General features: G+C 31.2%; 1 protein-coding gene across 1 annotated transcript; it reads right to left on the bottom strand.

Annotated features, from left to right (window-relative positions):
• Window positions 1-837: 837 nt before the first annotated feature.
• LOC148624092 (tubulin-folding cofactor B-like) lies at window positions 838-20,699 on the bottom strand. Its single transcript, XM_088566587.1, has 7 exons — window positions 20,486-20,699; window positions 18,452-18,595; window positions 17,946-18,039; window positions 15,850-15,994; window positions 14,048-14,103; window positions 13,789-13,861; window positions 838-5,613 (listed from the first exon to the last, which is right to left on the bottom strand). The coding sequence occupies exons 1-7, from the start codon at window positions 20,600-20,602 to the stop codon at window positions 5,490-5,492; spliced, it is 753 nt and encodes a 250-aa protein (XP_088422713.1). The 5' UTR covers window positions 20,603-20,699; the 3' UTR covers window positions 838-5,489.
• Between the last annotated feature and the right edge of the window lie 4 nt (window positions 20,700-20,703).

Genomic DNA, 20,703 nt, shown 5'->3' with positions numbered 1-20,703 from the left:
CCGATTTCCAGATCCAAAATTGTATTTCATTAAGTCTGTGTGACCTTGACCATAGACTTACTGACCCCAAAATTTATATGTGTCTTCATCATCCTCCGAAAACCAACTTTCTGCTCCAAAATTCTATATCATGAACTTGGGTAACCTTGACCTTTAACCTACCGACCTAAAAATATCAATAGGTGTCTTCCTTACCTCATAAGCCTTTAACTCCAAGTTTGGTGAAATTCCATGAAGGTGTTCAAATATTCTGCGACAGTGAGCATGCACATTAAATTGAACACCCCCCACCCCCAACTTGATTATATGCAACTTTTGACCTCCAAAATGATTTGGAACAAAATCCAAAATTGGAGGTGCACAATTGGTAAATGCAGTTAGGATTCTGTGCAGATTAAAGATGGGTACACTATTTTCATAAAAGAATTTTATACTTCATACTTGCTATGGACCTTCCAAAAAATGATGAAATATCTGAAATAGAAGGTGGACATCATCAATATCAAATTAATGTTGTGTGAAAGTTTCATTAAGTTCTATTCAGTAGTGTAGAAAGCATAACTGACAAGAGTAGGATACCATCTAACTGAAGTATGGATGGGAGGAAGTCCCCTTTCACTATACACACCCACTTTACAAGGGGGTATAAATAGGCTTAAAAACTTAACGTGGCCTCACTTATAACCATACAGACAAGAAGAATGGTATCATACTCCGAAAATAACATAACAAAGTCAACAGCAGTCAGCTGAATTTAATTATGTTCACAGTAACCCAAAACAAAGAATAGTATTTTTTTTAAACTTAATTCATAAAATAAAAAAAAAAACAACAATGTTTGAAATCAAAATTTATTTGGATGTGATGTTCCAAAAAAAACAAAAAGCATGGCATGCAGTAAGCTTTGCATAATGACAAATGTACTGTATACCAAGTCACCATGGTTAAAATGTATGCTGCAATATGTTCACCTTGAAATGACTACAGAGATCAAACACTGAACAATGGGAACACAACATTCAAGCTGAAGGAGGTAGACCTAGGGTAAGGGACACAACTCTTACAAATCATTGGAACATTTGTATTCAACATTTTACATCAATCTCATGTAAGCATCAAAGTAACTTGGACTGATTTCATTCTGTTTCAAATGAAAGCTTGATAGGCTTTGGTGAAATTGAATATGATACAAACATATCACTGATTTCAAGAGTTATGACCCTAATCCTAGGTCTACATCCTTAATACAACTGTGATGATTGTAAATACTATGAGTTGACCATTGATTGTAACTACTGTGAATTAATCACTGATGTTTCAGTCTACCTGTATCTACTGCGAGTTGATCACTGATGTTTCAGTCTACCTGTAGCTACTGCGAGTTGATCACTGATGTTTCAGTCTACCTGTAACTACTGTGAGTTGATCAGTGATGTTTCAGTCTACCTGTAGCTACTGCTTCACATTAGCCATTAAATTGAGTCATTTAGACTGGATAATAGACATTGCTACAGTGACAATCTAAAGAGGTTAAAATTGTCAGACCATTACCACGTGTAAAAAAGGGGTGGTGAGGTGACTTCATTTTGATGAACCACTTGATTGAGAAAATTACTTTTCAGGGCCTTTATTTGCAGACATGGGTTGATCCAACAATTGGACTCTCTGAATACATATTGTTCAGTTCCAATGACTCAGTTCTGCATTAGCTACAGATAAACTGAATCATCCATGGTCAACTCATAATAACTGTTGGACAGAGCACAGGTGTCAAACACAGAATTAAACGTTTGAAACTGAACAAGAAATTAGCAATTTATGTAAAATTTGAGAAAATGTTTATTTTTGGCTCCTTTTTTCTTAAACAGTTAAGATTGTGATCTGCAAGATCAATATACGTTTAAATTCAAATAAATGTCCAGAAACTGGGAAAAATTCTTATTTTTGGTCCCATTTCTAAAAAGCAAGGGCAATTATCTTTAAACTTAGTCCCATCCTTCTTTTTGTAGTAAAGAACATAGTTGTACAATTTCACAGAGATCTTTACATTTATACTTATGAAATCAACTAAAAACCAAATGTCCGTCCATCACTATAACATTGTTTTTTGTAGTCATATGAAAAAATACAATGAATGAAAAGAAGAAAAAGAAAACAACACACATGTACATTAGTCAACCCAACAAGGTTTCCATGAAGCTTACAATATATAAGACTGATGCTTGTTTTGAAGTTTTTCTTGGTTTACACAAATATAGAAAAATATTCTACAAATACCTACTTCACAATATATAAATTAAAATCACAAAATTAAAATCAATAATTTCTACGAACTGATACTTTAATACTTTTTGTAGTAACTGATCTATAAAGACTCCAGTTTTTATTAAGGAGTACTGGAATAAATTGCCTTGAAAATAAGACTTCATTTATGTCTATGTTATTACTAATAAAATGAAAGGAAATGTAATTTCATCCAATGCCTAGCAAATAAAACACTATTTGTGAAATTTATCAGTGCATTCCTAAAAGGCAAATTTTTATTCGAATACTTTTACCCATCATATGATATCATCCACACCATGATTGTTCTAATTTAAGAGTTAATTTGGATTGACTGTTATGACTTTTCTAAATGAACATTTTAGTACGTTTCTGAGGATGAGGTAATGATATTGACAGAAAGAAAACAAAATAAGTACTTCCAGCATATCTTTAACAGAATTGACATTTTGCAATTCTCTTTAAGTGACTATTAAGTTACTGGCATTGCTCAGGGTACAATACTCGAACTTTATTCTATAGAACCAAGAAAGAAAATCCAATTTACAACTATTAATCCTGTTTTCTGAGCTTTCAAATCTATGAAGGCTTAAAAATTGAGCTTAACAAGATTTTAGAGAGGGAAAAAAAACTTAACAGACTATCGCAAAACAAATAAAACATGAAAATGTGAAACAAGTTGAAACAAACACAGATTCTGATTGGAACTTTATATCAACATTCACTTTCTTCATTTTTAACACCAGTGTACTTTAATTTGATTTTTCAAGTCAAATTCAATTTTCTATAATAATTGTTTCCATGATCAAATTGTCAATGTGTGTAAGGATTAGAATGACTTCTGAATACAAATCATCATGAACATGAATTTATGTTTTTATTTCAAAAGCATGGAGGTGTAATGACATTTACAAATGAAGCTCAAATGAGAACAAATTGGCAAAACATGTAATTTTTTTCACTGTTTTTAACAGTGTTTGCATGACATTTTGATGGAAAGACATTAAGCTTTAGCTATAATTAAATACAGCCTATCCTCAAAAATGTTCTGATTCAGAAGTTTATTTGGAATAAGACAAGAGTACTCCAGGTCCACTGCCTTGCAAGTCAAACTAGCACAAATCCAAGTGGATCACTTACACAAGAAAGTAAGCACAGTATTAACACTCATGACATGAGGATAATCCTACAACCATATTTATTCACGTAAAAACAAGCTTATTCAAAATGTCAGTTTTCCACTGAATAAGCATGTTCCAAAAAACAATTTTCTAGTACAATATTAGAAATTATTAAGCACATGTCATGTTTATCATTGACCTTCTGACCCAAAAGTCTATAGGTATCTTCCTCATACTCAAAACCTTCACCTTCACACCATAATAAGGTACATGTGACCTTGACATGTCAACCCTTAAATCTACAGGTGTCTTTTCCTTATCATTAACAAGTCCCCCCAGCATCTAGGAAATGTGGTTGGCTAAGAGTTAAAGTAGAGTGATATGCCTGAACTGTGGGCTGTTGTTTCTGTGAGCTAGCATATTAAATAAAGTAGGTTCTGTTAAATTGGTGAAATTATCCTGTACTGAAATGCATGAAATATCTGCCATAAGAATAAAACCACAATCAATCAATCCATCCATCTATATATTATTCAAACTGATCATTTAAATCCATAATACTCAAGTTTATGAAGGAATATCTAAGATAGTAATATTTTTTCAATCCATAATTTAAGTTTCTGATCATTTAAATCTATAATGCTTAAATTTATGAACAAGAGTAATGACCTCTGTCAGATAATATCTCTGATACTCCCAGTGGTTTATCACTTGAAGATGGCATTTCAAATAATATTACATAATTCATAACTACTAATTAACTGCACTAGAATCAAGTTGCAGAATGTGAAATGTCCAATAAAACTCTGGAGAAGCTAATGTTTTTATATTAAAATTAGGATACCATTGTTTAATGTTCATGGGCATCAATTGTTTTGTTTGGAGGACAAAAGTCCTCGCAATTGCTAATATTTTTAATAATAGATAAATCAATAAAATTTTAAAATATTACCATTTTATTTTTACATCTTTGGTACAACAATTGCCAAATCTCAGATTTTGTTTACCCAAGTTCTTTTTTCTTTACTGAAACCTCTTTCACACCACTGGCATTTACAATGCATTCAATAAAACAGACGTAATTTTGGAATTGAAGTTCTATATATTGACTGCAAACATAGGGGCCCAAGCCTCCAGTTTTTCTAAATTATGATGGGAAATTTTCTTAACTTTAAAAAGGATTTCATGAAAGAAAAAAAATTGGCACCATTGCTGTTTTATTGCTTAAAGTTCTAAAGACATGAGTGTTATAAACAACAATTTCATGACAAAATAAACAATTGAAATGCTTGAAAAAGGCAACAAATGCCATATGTCACTCTTATGATCTATTTATAGTCAAAATAACATAACACAACAGGAAGATTTCAAGTTACCTAGAGCTATTAAACAGCTGATCTGTAGTTAAAGGTTGACAGAATGACAATTGATCCACATAGTATTTACATGCCACAAAGTAATTCAATCAAGACTGATCATTCATCTACAGAGAATTGTTCATCGAATACTTAATTTCATGAGTCCAGACTATCCAGGAAACTACAAAGATTAGTGAATAACAATGAAACCGCTGTATTTCAAATTGCTAAAAAATAGATATACTGAAAGCAAGCTCACAGAGGATATCCTACATATATACTAAAACTATGTTAATGCTTAAAGTTGAAAATAATCCACTTTCTGACCTGACAATGTTTGACTTCATGCTTATCTACATATGATGTCTAACTTCCCTATTTTTTGAGTAGTTGTGGTTACAAAGTTTAATCACATAAAACCTCTTACTTATCTCCCTTTGCAGGCATTAAACATTAATAACTTTTCTTCTTGCACATTTACAAATGAAGCCTAATCTTCTTATAAAATTCATCAAGACCCACTGAGTGGTTTTGGAGAAGATGACTTTAAAATATGTGGACAGATAGACAAGCATCATAACTTCTATAAATGCCTCCACTAAACTTTGAACAAAAGACCTCATGGTTACAAAACAGTACACAGATCTATGTCTGAGAGTAAACATAATATACAAATTGGTTTAAATCAATTAATTATCCTAAATGTAGATTGATAAGCAAGTCAGAATTAAATCTCATCTTCATCACTAAATCCTAAATCTTCCTCTGGAAAATCCCCAACCTCTAAGTGTTCCGGTCGAACAAATCCTCCATATTTGTCAGGACATACAAAATATTTTTTCCCTTTAACACTGAAAAGAAAAAAAAAGAATATAAAATTTTGTTATCTGTTAAGAAAAATTCAATTATGTCATGTTAAAAGTTTCAACCAACTGGTCAATATTAAGGATGTTACCACACAAATTACTTGTTTTAATGTTTATTAGGTACAACTATGAAACTTTGCATAATAAATAACCGATGTTTTGTTAAAATCAGGACAAATAGATCAAACATGTTATAAAATGTAAGATTTAAATGATTAAGTTAAATTCAGGACAAATAGATCATACATGTTAAAAATTATTTAAGATTTAAATGATAATCTAACAGTATTCGACTGTTTTACTGGCATAAAATATAAGAATCATTGTAATCAAAGAGAAAACTACCACTTTCAGACAAAAACTACAGTCTACCTACAGAATACTATAAAACAAAGTTTCAAAGGAACCTAATCAAACAATACATCCACATTTCTTAAAATAGTAACAACTGCCATGTATGTTTGAACAATGTTCAGAAAAACAATTTTTAAAGCAGACATCCTAAAAGTTTATTTTGGAAAATACAAGTTTGGTACAAAACAATAACGTCTATTTAGTTCACATCAATAGCTTTTTGCACCATTGATTCTGGTGAGCTAAAATGAAAACATAAGACATTGGAAAGGATGACAACAATGTTAGCTTGTATGCTACCTTCACACATGTTAAATGTTTTGAAAACGTATCTAAAACATATTAACGTTCACACAACAACAAATTAGTGACTTATTTCCAAAACGTTACAGCTGAAATTTATAATTGAAAACCCATTAGGTATGGATTTTCTAAAATGTTTTAGTTTGTGTATTCAATTTTCGGGAGGACAGAACTTCTTGAACATTTAATATTAAAACAGGCAAAACACCTTATTGATATTTTCTTGTAACTGTGTAAACATAATGAGTTTTGGAAACTTTTCAAGCAAAAACATTTTATCTGAAATATATCAGAAAATGCACTAGGTGTGAACATAGCATTATATTCTAAATATTATAATGAAAGATACAAAAATATTACACTAATATGAGGCAGGTGTAACCCATAAGAAGACAAAGTTAAATATATAAATATAAAAAAATCTTCTTGTCATTTTTTTTTTCCTGATGGCCCTTGTCACTTCTTGATGCTTCTTCACACTTCTTGTTGCTAATTAGTTAGACTGGTATGATTAGGTGTTATTACTCTTATTGCATGTTAGAAATGGAAAAAAAACCTGAATTATTGTAGACCATATAATGAACGCTTTTTAGTGAAGAAGATACAAAAAAACTGAAATTTGTATGAGAAGCTCCAAAAGATGTGACTTCCTGTCAGACCTGAAATCAGGCTCTCAGTGCTTCCAAACTACGACTTAAATTTGTATTAAATACCGTTATGAGGACTTTATTAAAGACAACTATACAGAAATGCAATTATTTGTGAATTAGCAAAACTTGTTACTATGTCTTAATCCTACATATGATAACATTATGTATTCCAATGGAATAAAAGGAAAACAAAATGTTACAATAACAGAAGAAATCAGTAACATGAAGAATCATCTCTATTTTAAGGTTTATTAATTTTCCTAACAGTTGAAAACCAGCTGTGACATAAGCTCATGCTGTAACTGCAGATGGTTGTTAAAAGTTTCTTTGTTTCTACATTCTATATAAATGTAATAAAAAACAAGGACAGATATTTTAGCATATTTGGTTCAGTAAGTTGATCACACAATTCAAGCAAAATATAACATTGCAGACCTATCTTGGAAGAAAAATCTGTTAAAAGAGAACAGAATGCAAACCTCATTAATTTGGTTTTTTTTTTTTAAAAAGTGTGGTAAATTTCAAAGTCCAATGACTTGAATAGACTGGAACAAAATTCAAATTTTGTCTGTTACTTGTCATGGTAAAGCAATTTACTAAATGTAAAATGTATATCTGCACACATGATGAAAATAAAATGTTTCACAAAGGGCATCTAGCTATGGCCGTGGAAGTCAAACCCTGAACAGATGGAACAAGTAAACACTGCCTCTAATGGGACTACATGTAAGTCTTTGCTGTCTAAATTTCTGACAACAAGCCCCTACTCTTAATCTGTAAGAATTTTATATAGGATACACTGGCTGGAAAACAAAATTTCTGCAAGCCCGCAGCTACTTTTACCAGCACTGGCTAGTGGGCTGGTCCAAATTTGGAAGACTGGGACTAATACCCCCCGCAGCCTTGGGAACCAATGTGGACATGCAATTCATAGTGGACACAATTCTAAGGTGGAGAGACTGCAATTTTGACACACAATTTGCTGCCATTTCTAAAACACCCAACTCCAACCAGCAATCAGTACTATTTTTTATTGACAACACATTCCTGGCAATATGCACATTTCCATATGATAATCTAACACTCCACTGAACAATCCTGCAAGTCATTGAGGAGCAAGTTTTGCTGAAAAAAAGTTCTAACAGCCATCATTTCTACAATTTTTGTCAAAACATAAATTCCTGACAGTATGCACATATCCACATAATGTGGGTTATATTACATGCCACAAAGTTTCAAAACAATGTTCCAAGCTGTTTAGAAAATAGTTTGGATGGACAGACAGACAGGGTGAATAGAAACCTATATACCATCAAAACTTTATTTGCTAGGGGTTATAAATATGAATACATAATTCAAGCTTGTTACAGCTCTCAATTTTGGATAATATTTTGACCAGACTTGAAGTGGTCAAATACCTTAAATACTAATAATAAGACTTTTAAAAGATAACATAAACAGACAAACATGACAGATAGTCAAAGTGCTTTCTATAAATACAATAATTTGTTCCTGCCGATTATGATTAATAAAAATCAGAAGCCTAGTTTAAAAAAAGAAACAATGTCCACTGTCTGTTACTGTCATGGCATTTGGTGAAAGAGTTTTTGGGTTAAAGTCCGAAAACTGAAAATTTAAGTCAAATAACTCAAAAGCATAAAATCCAAAATATCTAAAAATTAAAAGGGAGCAGAAATAAATTATTCAACAAAGTTTTATGAAAACTGCTTGAAGCATTTTTGGGTAACTGTGCAAATATAGGAATCCACCTTTTTATGATTACAGCTCCCATAACTCAAAAACTAAAAATCGGAGATTTATATATAAAAAAAAGAAAACAAGAGGCTCACCTGGTTAAATTTTTGCCTTGCAAGGGCAATAACTCTAACAAGGAGTTGTCCAACAATTTTGACTCAATGAAGACTTAAGACTTATCATGAGGATCATTTCATCAATTGAAAGTTTCATTCTATCTACTATAATTTTCAAGATATTGGCTGAAAACTGCTAAAAACGAAATTTTTGCCTTTCAAGGGCAGAAACTCTTACATTCAGTCGTCTGACAATTTTGACTCCTGGAGACTTTTGTAGGCCATATAATGAGAATCATTTCAGCAATTGAAAATTTCATTCTTCCTATTATAGTTTTCAAGATATCGGCTGAAACTGTACAAAAAAGTCATTTTTCACCTCTCAAGGGCAATAACTCTTACATGGAGTTATCTGACAAATTTGATACCTAGAGACTTTTGTAGGCCTAATAATAAGGATCATTTCAGCAACTTAAATATATTGGCTAAACCTAAGAGTTTTGAAGATATATGCAAAAAACTACTCTCTGACCCCTATGTTCTATTTTTAGTAATGGCAGCCATGTTTGTCAACTGAGCAAAAATCCAAATTTCATATTGTTTAGGACACCCTAAAAAAACAAAATTACAAACTTTCATTGAATTCTGTAACGTAGTTTCTGAGGAGAAGATTTTTGAAAGTAATAACATCAAAAACAGCAAAAAAAGAGTACAAAAAGGGCAATAACTTCAGCATGGGTCAACAGATTTTCACCAAAATTTGAAAACAGATAGAACTTATCAAGCTGAATACTTTCATTCAGTCTGAATTTGGTTTAATTTAACTGTTTCAGAGATATATGCAAAAATCTGCTGTCTGTTCTATTTTTAGTAACGGCAGCCATGTTTTTAACAGATAAAAAATCCTAATAGTAATTTTGTGCAGGACACACTAAGGAACAATCATCTTAAGTTCCATCCAAATCCATTTAGTAGTTTCAGAGGAGAAGATGTTTGAAGAAATTGTTAACAAGACGGACGATGATGACAGATGCCAAGCGATGGCAATAGCTCATATGGACTATGGCCAGGTGAGCTAAAAATGTAAAAGAGCTCACATCAATAATAAAAAAAAAACAATTAGTCAAGGTTTCATGAAAATAGGTACAACCACTATTTTGAGTTATAGTTTGAAAACCAGGAAATTCTTCCCTTTTTTTATCAATAAAATCCAAGAATTTTCAAAAACTGAAAGGGAACTTTCATCAGTATGAATAGACAATCTCAACTAAAATTTCATTGCTGCATTGTTTTTTTTTTTTAAATCACATCACAAAGGATATCACATCACCAAATTATATTACTTATTATGCATGTCATATCTTGCAACAGTTGTAAACGTTCAACAGATTTTCACCATCCCTGAAGAGGGAGTATAATACTGGTCAGTCAACAATTTTGAAAAACTTTAATCTAATTTCATGCCTAAAACAGGTATCTAAATTGTCATGATATTCCAGATGCTTTGGGCATCCCTGGCTACATTGGTATGGCAGATAATTTTGGGTACTGCTTGATATGACTGCAGACGTCAAACCCTGAACAGTTTGGGTCAAGTATGAACACACAATTCAACCTTGATACAACAATGATTTCTGATTGTGACTAGACATATTTGACACAAAATAAGAATTAGACCAGAATTAAGGTGACCCCTTCTAGGCCATTTCCTTTTCATTTCAGTTTTTGATGCTTGTATAGACAACTCTATGTTTAGTTATAAGAGTATTTAACTAAGAGCTAACTACAATACTAAACTATTTGTTCTTTGGAAGTTACAGTTAAATTGTACACCAGACTGACTTGGATTTAATATTTTAGTATATGAAATTTATATGTTCCATACCATAAACCATTTTGAACCATTCAGGTCAGGACCACTAGTGTATACTCATTTGGTCCCAATTTTTGCACTAAGCACTATGATTTAACTGGCTAGATTATACAGGTATGCTGAATGTATGTGAATAATCAAAATACTCATAATAAATTTCATCAATGTTGCTTTCCAAAAGCTTGTTTTGTCATACAATCAATTATCTTATTACTGGTATACATGTCGGGAGACCAATTTCTGTTTTATGAAAAATCTATTTCACTTTCAAACATATAGAAATTGGCTTGCCTGTTTTACTCAATCAGTTGGAATCCTTTCTTTTACATGCTTGACATTTTTTGTATCAATGACTTCAGAGTTGAATTTAATTCATAAAAAACTAAATTCAAAATATCATTTTCTGTCTACCTTTTTATCAAATAATGATGATAGCAAAAAAAAAAGGAATCAAAGTACAGTTATGAGAAAATTGTTCTCTTTTTTTTTTCAATATTACACAAGTTCACTTCTACTCTTCATTACCAACACTCCTGCCCATGCTCATAAGTTTAACTATATTGGTATTCCAATTAAGTATGTGTATAGTCTTGAATACAGACGTTTACAAAAACAGTACAACTCTTTTAAATATTTATAACAATATCACAAAGCTAAAACATCATCTCATAATGAAAACAAACTCATTCTAACGTAAGTCAGTAACAGGCAAATAAATATCCTTCAGTCTCGAGGGGATTACAGAATTTCTCCACTCGAGATAGTTAAAATCTAAAATCTAACTATCAAGAGTGAAGAAATCCTTTAATCCTTTAATGAAAAATAAATTAAACAAAACCCTAAATTCTCCAAACATCAACTATGTCATCAAGGACCTCCCTTCCAGTAATTAAGTCAATACGTCATCTATATCACAACCATTATGATTAGTTGATACACTACCAACTAATCTTTCAGAATATGAGTAACATTCGTAGATCAACAAGAATTTAATTGATCAACAATATGAATAACAACTGTAAACATGGTAAACATGGTAAACATGGTGAGCCTGGTAAGCATGGGAGTCTTCATGTGACATTTTAATTTCTGGCACGTGGCGGGAAATCACAAATTTTTAATCACTCGCTCGTGTGATGTGAATGAAACCTATGAATGGGAGAAAGTAAAATAAGCTACCAATGTACATACTGATGGCTTAAGTAGCACTCCAGATAAGAATCATGCAAACTGTGATGCATTGTTGGAAAGCTAACATATTTTAATTTTTGATATTTTGTTTAAAATGTAACCAGTAAAGAGATATTAACATGTGGCTTTGCATATAACCCTTGTTCATAGCAGATAACAACTATATAGAATGTAATGTAGAATTCAAAATTAAGGGAGATAATACTGTAAAAAATGCTAAAATGCAATACAAACTGTTGAATTTTCAGTGTGAATTATCTCCTAAAAGCAGACAGATTGGAATGAATAATTATACATTTCATTATATAGAAAAATAAAGCAACTTAATTACAAAAATAAAAATGTGTAGCTTTTTTGGGGTGTGTCACATATTACAGACTTTGCATGATTCTTACAAAGACCATGTACTTCACATAAAACTTGTATCATTTTAATCAATTCAATAAAATAAATCATTTTTATACTGTTATCATTTGACACAAGGAAGAGGAAAGCCTCATCATAAAAAAAGGCCTTAAAAATTGTTATTTTGGTACTGTACATACTCTCATGATTATAATAGCAGTAAAGTGCAGCATTAAGGACCTCAGACAAAGAAAGAAGTCTATAGCAATAAAAACTTGTTTAACATAACTGTTGGAAAACTACTGGTAAGCAGTTTCCAAAACAAAAAAAAGTTTCCTTTCCTATTCTGTATAATGACAAAAAATGTGTAACAATAATAAATTCTATATTCAAAGGGGCATAACTCTATAAATTCTAAGCGTGGACAATTAAACCGATGGCCCATTTCATCCACATAAAACCTTTCATAACAACATTTATATTACCCCCATAAATCATCTACATTTGCAAAACAATTTAAAAAATAGAAGATTTTAGAACCAGGATTAAATGGTTTTATTCAGTTTAACTATAGACTGAAGATAGAGCATAAAGGCATACATTTTTACTCATTCTTAAAAGAAATTATGATATTTATTTGGAGATTTAGAAAAGTTAAAATCAATGGTAAATTAAAAAGGTTTGTAACTTGACTCCTGTACACAATATACCTGTACGTGCAATTTAAACCAGAGAGTTGTTAAGAAAACAGAAAAGTATGAATGAAAATACAATGGTTTAAGATCTGGTACATCTTATCAAGCTGATACTGCATACCATTTTACATGTTATACTGGTAATTCCCATGAAAGATTTCCATGTTTTGTTTAACAATGTTTATGGGACAGGTGGATGTACACACAGCAATATAATTGATAAAAGATTGTAGTAAAGTAGACAAAAATGAGGTAGATTTTGTGTAACAGTATTCATCATGATATCGGACTTATATGAGACCAGTGTTACCTGAAATGCTCCTAACAAAATGAAAGTTTCAATAAAATGCTTTGCATGGTGCAGTTTGATATGACTGCAAACAGAAGGGGAAAATATGGATACAACATTCAAACTTAAAACAGTTAAGAGTCTGGAATGTGTTTAAATGTCTGACACAGAATGAAACTGTTCAAAGAATTTTAAAATGATATATTGTTTGTTTGTTTGTTTGTTGGGGTTTAACGTCCAAGCAGCAATATTTCAGCTATATTCAGACGATAAAATGATATACATAATTCAAAAATTAAACATGCCATAGAATACCCATTATTGCCATAATGTCTGGTATGATATAATGACTATATCAGTAACAGTATTAATCATACAAGTAATAAAGAAGTTATGGCCTGGACACAAATCTGCACAAACAGACAGACAGACAGATTCTTATATACCCCCCTCCCGCCGCCAGTGTTTGCAGGTTGTATAATAAAAACATTAATGAACTACACATGGTGTATCGGATCAGATTTTAATTTAACATAGCTGGTCTCTACTGTTAAGCTACCTTCAAGAACATCATTATCACAATCCCCTTAGAACGGTTTTAAAATAGATCATAGGTCAGAAATAATTACATGTATATTAACGTACTTACCTGCCGTCATTTTTACCCAAAGGTTCATCATAGTGAACACCAACCCAATATCCTGTTTGAAATTCTGTTTGTCCTGTAGAATAAACATTCAAACTTTGACTAATAGACTGATTATGGGAATATAGTTTTTACTACAAATGGTTAGAGTAAGGGCATTTTCAAATTATTGTGGATTTTCACAATTTCAGATTTCACAATAAAAAACAGTGACGTTTTCGTGAGAAAGTATCAAAAATATCTGATAAGAAAAATGCCTTACCTACAAATTTCACTGTTCCTCTTTTTGTTGGCTGACCAGGTGTTCTAACTTCACATCTGAAACACACAAAAAAAGGTTTTATATCATGAACTACATTGATTAATTGCATCCAGCTGCAAATATTTCACACACTATCAGTTCTAACATGAACAAGTGGAAACAGGAAATGAAAAGGGATTGGAAAAAGGCACTAGAGAATGAGAGAAATGGGTATGGAGGGAAATTTTTGCATCCTCTACTCTGAGGAGCCTAATCTGAGAGATTCAACAGATGGGATCTTAAGCCTGTAATAAGAGTGAACCGTTCAATCCATGTTGAAACCACATTTGTGTGGCTTACATGCACTCAATAGACTTTTGTAGGCCTTATCATAAGGATCATTTTACTAATTTAAAGTTGTTTTCTATCTATTATAGTTTTCAAGATATCGACCAAAAACTGCAAAAAAATCATTTTTGCCTTTCAAGGGCAATAACTCTTAAAAGTAGACATCTGACAATTATTATCCAAAAAAGACTTTTGTAGGGCTTATCATAAAAATCATTTCATCAATTGAAAGTATTTTACAGTTTTCAAAAAGTCATTTTTTTTACCTTTCAAGGGCAATAACTCTAACAAAGGGTTGTCCAACAAGTTCAAACCAATATACACTTTTGTGCGCCTTATCATAAGGATCATTTCATCAATAACAAGTACTTCCTATCTATTATAATTAATTTTCAGGATAATGACTGAAATCTGCAAAAACCATCATTTTCTGCCTTTCAAGGGCAATAACACTATCAAGGAGTTGTCTGACAACTTTGACTCAAAAAGACTTTTGTAGAGCCCTCAAGCTGTAAAATAAGATCACATTTATTGTCAAATATCTTTTATAGTTTTTGAGATATATGCAGAGATTAGTGACTTGACCCTCGTGGTCTATAAATAGCAACAGCAGCCATATTTTATGCTTGATCTATATAGTTGATCCAATTTTTAAGGTGGATACCCTATGGATGCTGATGACCAAGTTTGGTAATAATCCACAGACTGATTTCAGAGAAGATTTTTATAGAAAAGTTAACAATAGACAACAGACGACAACGATGACAGTTGGCAGATGATTAGAAAAGCTAACAGACTTTTAGGCAAGGTAAAAATCAAAGAGATGTTAACATTAATAAAAAAAATTCAATAAAATTTCATAAAAATTGCTTGAAGTGTTTTCCAATTTTTGTGAAATTATAGGAAATACCTTCTTTCTATGAATTCAGTCCAAGAACTTGAAAAAAGAAAATCGAAATTGAAAACAAATGAAGATGTAGCTAACATTATTAGAAATTAACCATTTTCAAAAGTTTCATGAAAATGGGTCCAACCACTATGGAGTTATAGTTGTAACACTGAAATCTACCCTTTTTTATGAACAAGTCCCAGAACTTGATATTGTAAAATTCAGAAATTTATAAAAAATTCAAAGGAAGCTTACAACAATAAAAATAAACAACTCGCTAAAGCTTCATTTACAATTTTGCAAGAGGTTTTGTGTTATAGTTCAAAAATATAAAATCACCTTCTTTTAGTATGAATTAAGTCACATATCTCAGAAATGAAAAATCTGAAATTAAGAAAAATCATATAGGAGCTCACAACAATAGAAAAAAAAACAATACACCAAATTTTCACAAAAATTGGTAGCTGCATTTTTCAGTTATTGTGCAAAGTGTGAACAATGGATGGACAGGCAATGGTATACCAAGTATATGTCCAGTCTAGACAGACTATAAAATGCTCAGAAAATCAAAAGACAGTATTATTACCTGTCTCCTACTTTCATACTATCTGCTTTGGATTTCTGTTCTTCTTCTTTTCTCTTCTTTTCTTCTTCTTTCCTTTTTTGTTCCTCTGGACTGACTTCAGCAAATCTACCCATCTTATTCCTTTCCTTAAAAGCTCTGACAGAATCTACAAGAGGAAGTCTCTAAAAGATTACTTAGATATGACTCTATTTCATACTGGAATTACTAGCTACATTCTAGTACTCAAAGATAAAGTTTATAAAAAAATATGTTTTCAATGGACAAATCTGTCCAAAGTGGTGGGCATTTTTTTCAACAAATAATTGTCATTCCAATAGAAGCATATTTTGCCCTACAACAGGCAATGTTTCTTCACTCTCAAGAGGCCAAAATTATAGATGACTTTTTTCAGCAGATTGAATTGCATTTGACTAGATCTTAATTTCATTCAACCAGGTGTATGATGCATACTCCATGAACTTTTACTGATTTAGTGATCTCCATCACATCTAAAGGACTTAAAGTTTCTGCTATGGATGCCTTATATCTTTACATTACATAGGTATGCAGTTAAAAATCAGTAATAAAAATCAAATATTGATTATCTGCCAATCATTGCTTGATACTTAATTTACATGGGTTCTCTATCTATATTCCAATCCATCTGAATCTCCTAATTTTCCTATAAGGCCACAGGTCTTTTTAATTTGTTGGCTTGCAGAACTACCGACCAGATTTTTCCAGTTGGGAGGAAAAAACATAAAATTGGGAATTTCAGTTTTAATTTAATATTTTACTGCCCCCGAAAACAAGCTATTGGTATTTGCAAAATTTAACATCTGATTTTAATAAAAGTTAAGTACAATGCTGTTAGTTCTGTTACTTGACAAAAGTAGGGAAGCAAAGTGAGAAGATCAAATGAACTCTGCATAATTTTCCTCACTTCAATAAAATCATACCTGAGGGTTTTAAAAGATTTTGGAACAAGTTAATACTGATTAGATATACTGTAATAAAATCATTATACCTTTAATTGAAAAGAATGTGAACAATTTCAATAAGTTATATAAGTTAAACAATCTTGTGGGTTTCTTTTTATTTCAATAGGCATTAGATGAAAAAGGGAGGTAATTAGCAGAAAAGTTAAAAAAAAAATCAACAGAAGCTGTGCATGGAAATATTGAGAGCTCATATGCAAATGACAAAATACAATTAAATAATAATTTGTTGACTTAATGCCTTTTTTATCAGGATAGAATTTACATTCCATTACAACCTCCACAATTGTTAATATTAACTCAACAAAACAATTATAATTTCAGGATAATTAAGGGAAATCAAGTAGTCTACAATAAAAGTCCTTGGGAAAATGACGAATTTCATTATATATCTTTCTCAACAACACACATCTACCATTTTCTTATTTTCTTAAAGACCTAAAGTCCTTAAAGGAAAATAAAAAATAAAATATGGTCCATAATGAAAACTGTTTTTTTTTTTTTTGTTTGTTTTTTTAAAACAGTCTTCATTAGTTATATTCTAATTATTTTTAAAGAACCCAGTTATTTTCCATTTAACTTTTTACCTATTTTCACATTTGACACAGCTATATTATACTGTAAAAATGCTACATCAGTTCCTAATTTTGTACTTACCCTTCAAAGACACAAACAATAAAAGCAAATGAATATTGTTAGGGTATACATACATTGAATTTATTTGACACAGAAATATTTGGAATAAGTGACTAATATGGTGGTACATGATGCTGAGTAAATTGGAATTACAACTCTGAACTGGTTATATAAGACATGTAAAATGATAGACTCTTTAAAAATTTTACTTTTTTTATTGATTTTCAAATTTTGAAAAATATGTGTATTTTTCCCCCTGACAGACTGACCCCATTTCTCAAGGCAAAAAAATCTGTAAAGCAACAAATTACAAAACTTTGGCCTATTGCTTTGACCTTACTTTATTTTCATTTACAAATTTAATTGGCCCATTTAAGATTTATCACTCCATGTCATTGTACATGCATAAATTTTGAGCTTTATGAAAAAAGGCTTGGGAATAACAAGTAGGACTTTAATTTAGTCAAATGTTTACTGTTTTACCTGTTCTTTTTGCATAATCATCTTCTTTCATCTCATATTTCTCTACTTTTGATAAATCTTCAAATTCTCCTAACTTTACAGAAGGATCTATTACCTGAAACAAATACAAACTAATCTGAGAAATGACACATCAATGCTTACAGAAAATACTTCTAGTCTCCAATAATTTTAGTAGAATTAGAAGTGTGAGTTTCTATTTTTCTAGAAAAAAAGAGTGTGAGTGTGCGCCTTTGAACAAAATCAACTGGATTGTTTGTAACTATCAAAGTTGAATAGAAGGTTCTTACAAGCAGACAACTGTCCAAGAGAGTCTTAAATCAGTGTAAGTAAATCTTATCATAAGGGTTTTTAATTAAAATAAAAATTTTGAGATCCTGTTACTGGATATACTACAAATCTACATTAAAGTTGACAGCATAAATGAATCAAGACAAGAAAATGTTTTATTCATGTGAATTGTATCCTATGTCATTCTTCTGTTTTTGTTTTTTTTCTCTTACACTTACATGAAGTCTACAGCCATCATCAACAGGATAAGAACCAAAAATGGCATCATCATTGTCCACCTTACTCAGAAGTTTGTTATCTTTACTATACAATTCTAACTTCATATTAACAGCCTGAGATCCAGTCAACAGTTCAAGCTTGTTCTAAAACAAATAAATACAACTGTAATTTCAAACATGGACAGATGTAGTGTTGGAAAAGCAAGTCATGGAATGTCGTCTGATTATGCTAGAAATACTGTGAGTAAAACTCACAAGGAAAATATGGTATGCCTATGTTGAAGAACAAAGAAAGTATGCTCGGGACATGAATCTGCACACACAGAGACAGACAGACAGAATGATTCGTATACACTCCAATGAACTTTCAAATGTGTCACGGTGAAACATCTTAGTGTTCAAATAAGGTATGAATAATAAAAATACAATAATTTTAACTCATGTTCAAAGATCAAGGACATGAAAGTACCTGACCCATTGTCTTATAGTGAATGACACACACCAAGAATGGAGACTACATCAAGACAGAACAGTCATGTTCGAAGCATGAGCTCATTTTAAAAAACCCATAATTATGACCTTGAGATCAAGGATTAAGTTCATACATGTATAAAGTTTATGAATGTATGCAACACACTGTATCATGGTGATATGCATATGTGCCAAATATCATACACCTGTGTTAAAGAAGAAAAAAAAGTTATGGCCCAGACACAAACCTGCACAGACAGTGATTCTCATATATCCTTACCTGAGGTAAGCTAGTAGTTGCTACCAAATTGACTCATATAAATGTTGATCTTACATAGCCAAATTCAGGCCAAGTGCACATTAACTTTAAATTGAAAAAGGAAGGCATAATATTATAACAACAAGAGATAAGATAGACTTTGTAAAATGCATGAAAATTCTCTCATAGAAGATGAACAACATTTTATCTGGCAATGTTCCAAGTATTCAAAAGAAAGAGAATTACTCCTCACTATCTTGAATATATATTGTATCAACCCTGGTGGGGAAAATTTCATTAAAATAGTAATGATTACTGAGAACAATAAAAGAACAACGTTTCAATGTCCCCCACATAAAAAGATACATTTCAAACTTTAAATTTACTGAAATTTTCTAAGATCAAGGGCCATAACTTCTGTAAAAATCATTCAATCATAACCAGAGTCGAACTTAATCTGTATATAACTTCTCATAGTAAGACTACATACAAAAGATAAAATAAAGTGGTAAAAGCATTACAAAAAAAGTCTGGAAAACTTTAAATTCAAAGAAATTTCCTCAGTCCAAGTGCTGTAAAAATCATTTAACCATAACCAAAGTCAAACTTAATCTGTAACTCTTCATGATAAGGCTACATACCATAAACAAACTTATTTGGTAGGAGCATTACAAAAATAAAGTGAAAACCTGGATGGAAAAACCAATGGACAGACAGACGGATGCCCTGCATTTCCTTGTCCCCTCGCAACGCGTCCATGGGGACAAAAAGTGTTAAATTTGCTATCATCATTTATTCAAAACTCATCTGAAATTATAAGATCTACTGTGTATGGTCTATATTTTTTTCTTACAATTTTGTAATGGTACATTGATCTCAATGGTTTTACCTTATAGGTTAACATTACACATGTTTATGCACAACTACTGTACAATTATTTGTATGTATACCTATATTTTGTAAATAGTATTATGCACATTAAATATGGGTCTTAATCAATAAATAAATAGTATTTGATATTTATTTCTCTTATAGGTAGCAGATTTCTTTAAGTTGTGCAGTTGGTAGATTCTCCATCCTGGGTTCTATAATTTGCTGACTGGTACTGGAATATTGTTCAAGCACATTATACAGTACACATGTATATTTTTTTTAAATATTCTGTGACATGCAGATAATTGTGCAGTGTAACAGCCATTCTTTCAGAAAAATAGCTGTAGAAAATGAATATAGTTTATACTTATTATGTGTCAACATCAACTTTCAGCATAGTTTAATTCATGTACTTTGTTTACATTAGCTACCTTTAGTTCAGATATTGATAAATCTTTCTGAAATCTCCTTTCAGTCCCAAACGAATTAGATGAACTTGTTACATAAATTGTGACAATGCTCTGTGTAATAACAGCAAATTCTGACATTTTGAAGTTTCTGACAAATTGAAATTCTATAAACAAATACTTCTAGAACAGTCACAACATGCACATGTGCTTTTAACTTGTCAAAACGAGATCACGTTGTT

This window comes from Perna viridis, chromosome 2 (genome assembly GCF_037379345.1).
Source record: "Perna viridis isolate PV_CMFRI_1.1 ecotype Kerala chromosome 2, ASM3737934v1, whole genome shotgun sequence".
NCBI lineage: Eukaryota > Metazoa > Mollusca > Bivalvia > Mytilida > Mytilidae > Perna > Perna viridis.
Note: the sequence above shows the minus strand (reverse complement) of the source record. Positions and strands in the feature narration are given on the sequence as shown.

Coding starts and splice junctions, on each gene's coding strand:
- LOC148624092 (XM_088566587.1), bottom strand. CDS start 20,602: ATGTCAGAATTTGCTGTTATTACACAGAGCATTGTCACAATTTATGTA. Junction 18,596..20,485: donor TATCAATATCTGAACTAAAG/GTAGCTAATGTA, acceptor TATTTGTTTTAG/AACAAGCTTGAACTGTTGAC. Junction 18,040..18,451: donor ATGATGGCTGTAGACTTCAT/GTAAGTGTAAGA, acceptor TATTTGTTTCAG/GTAATAGATCCTTCTGTAAA.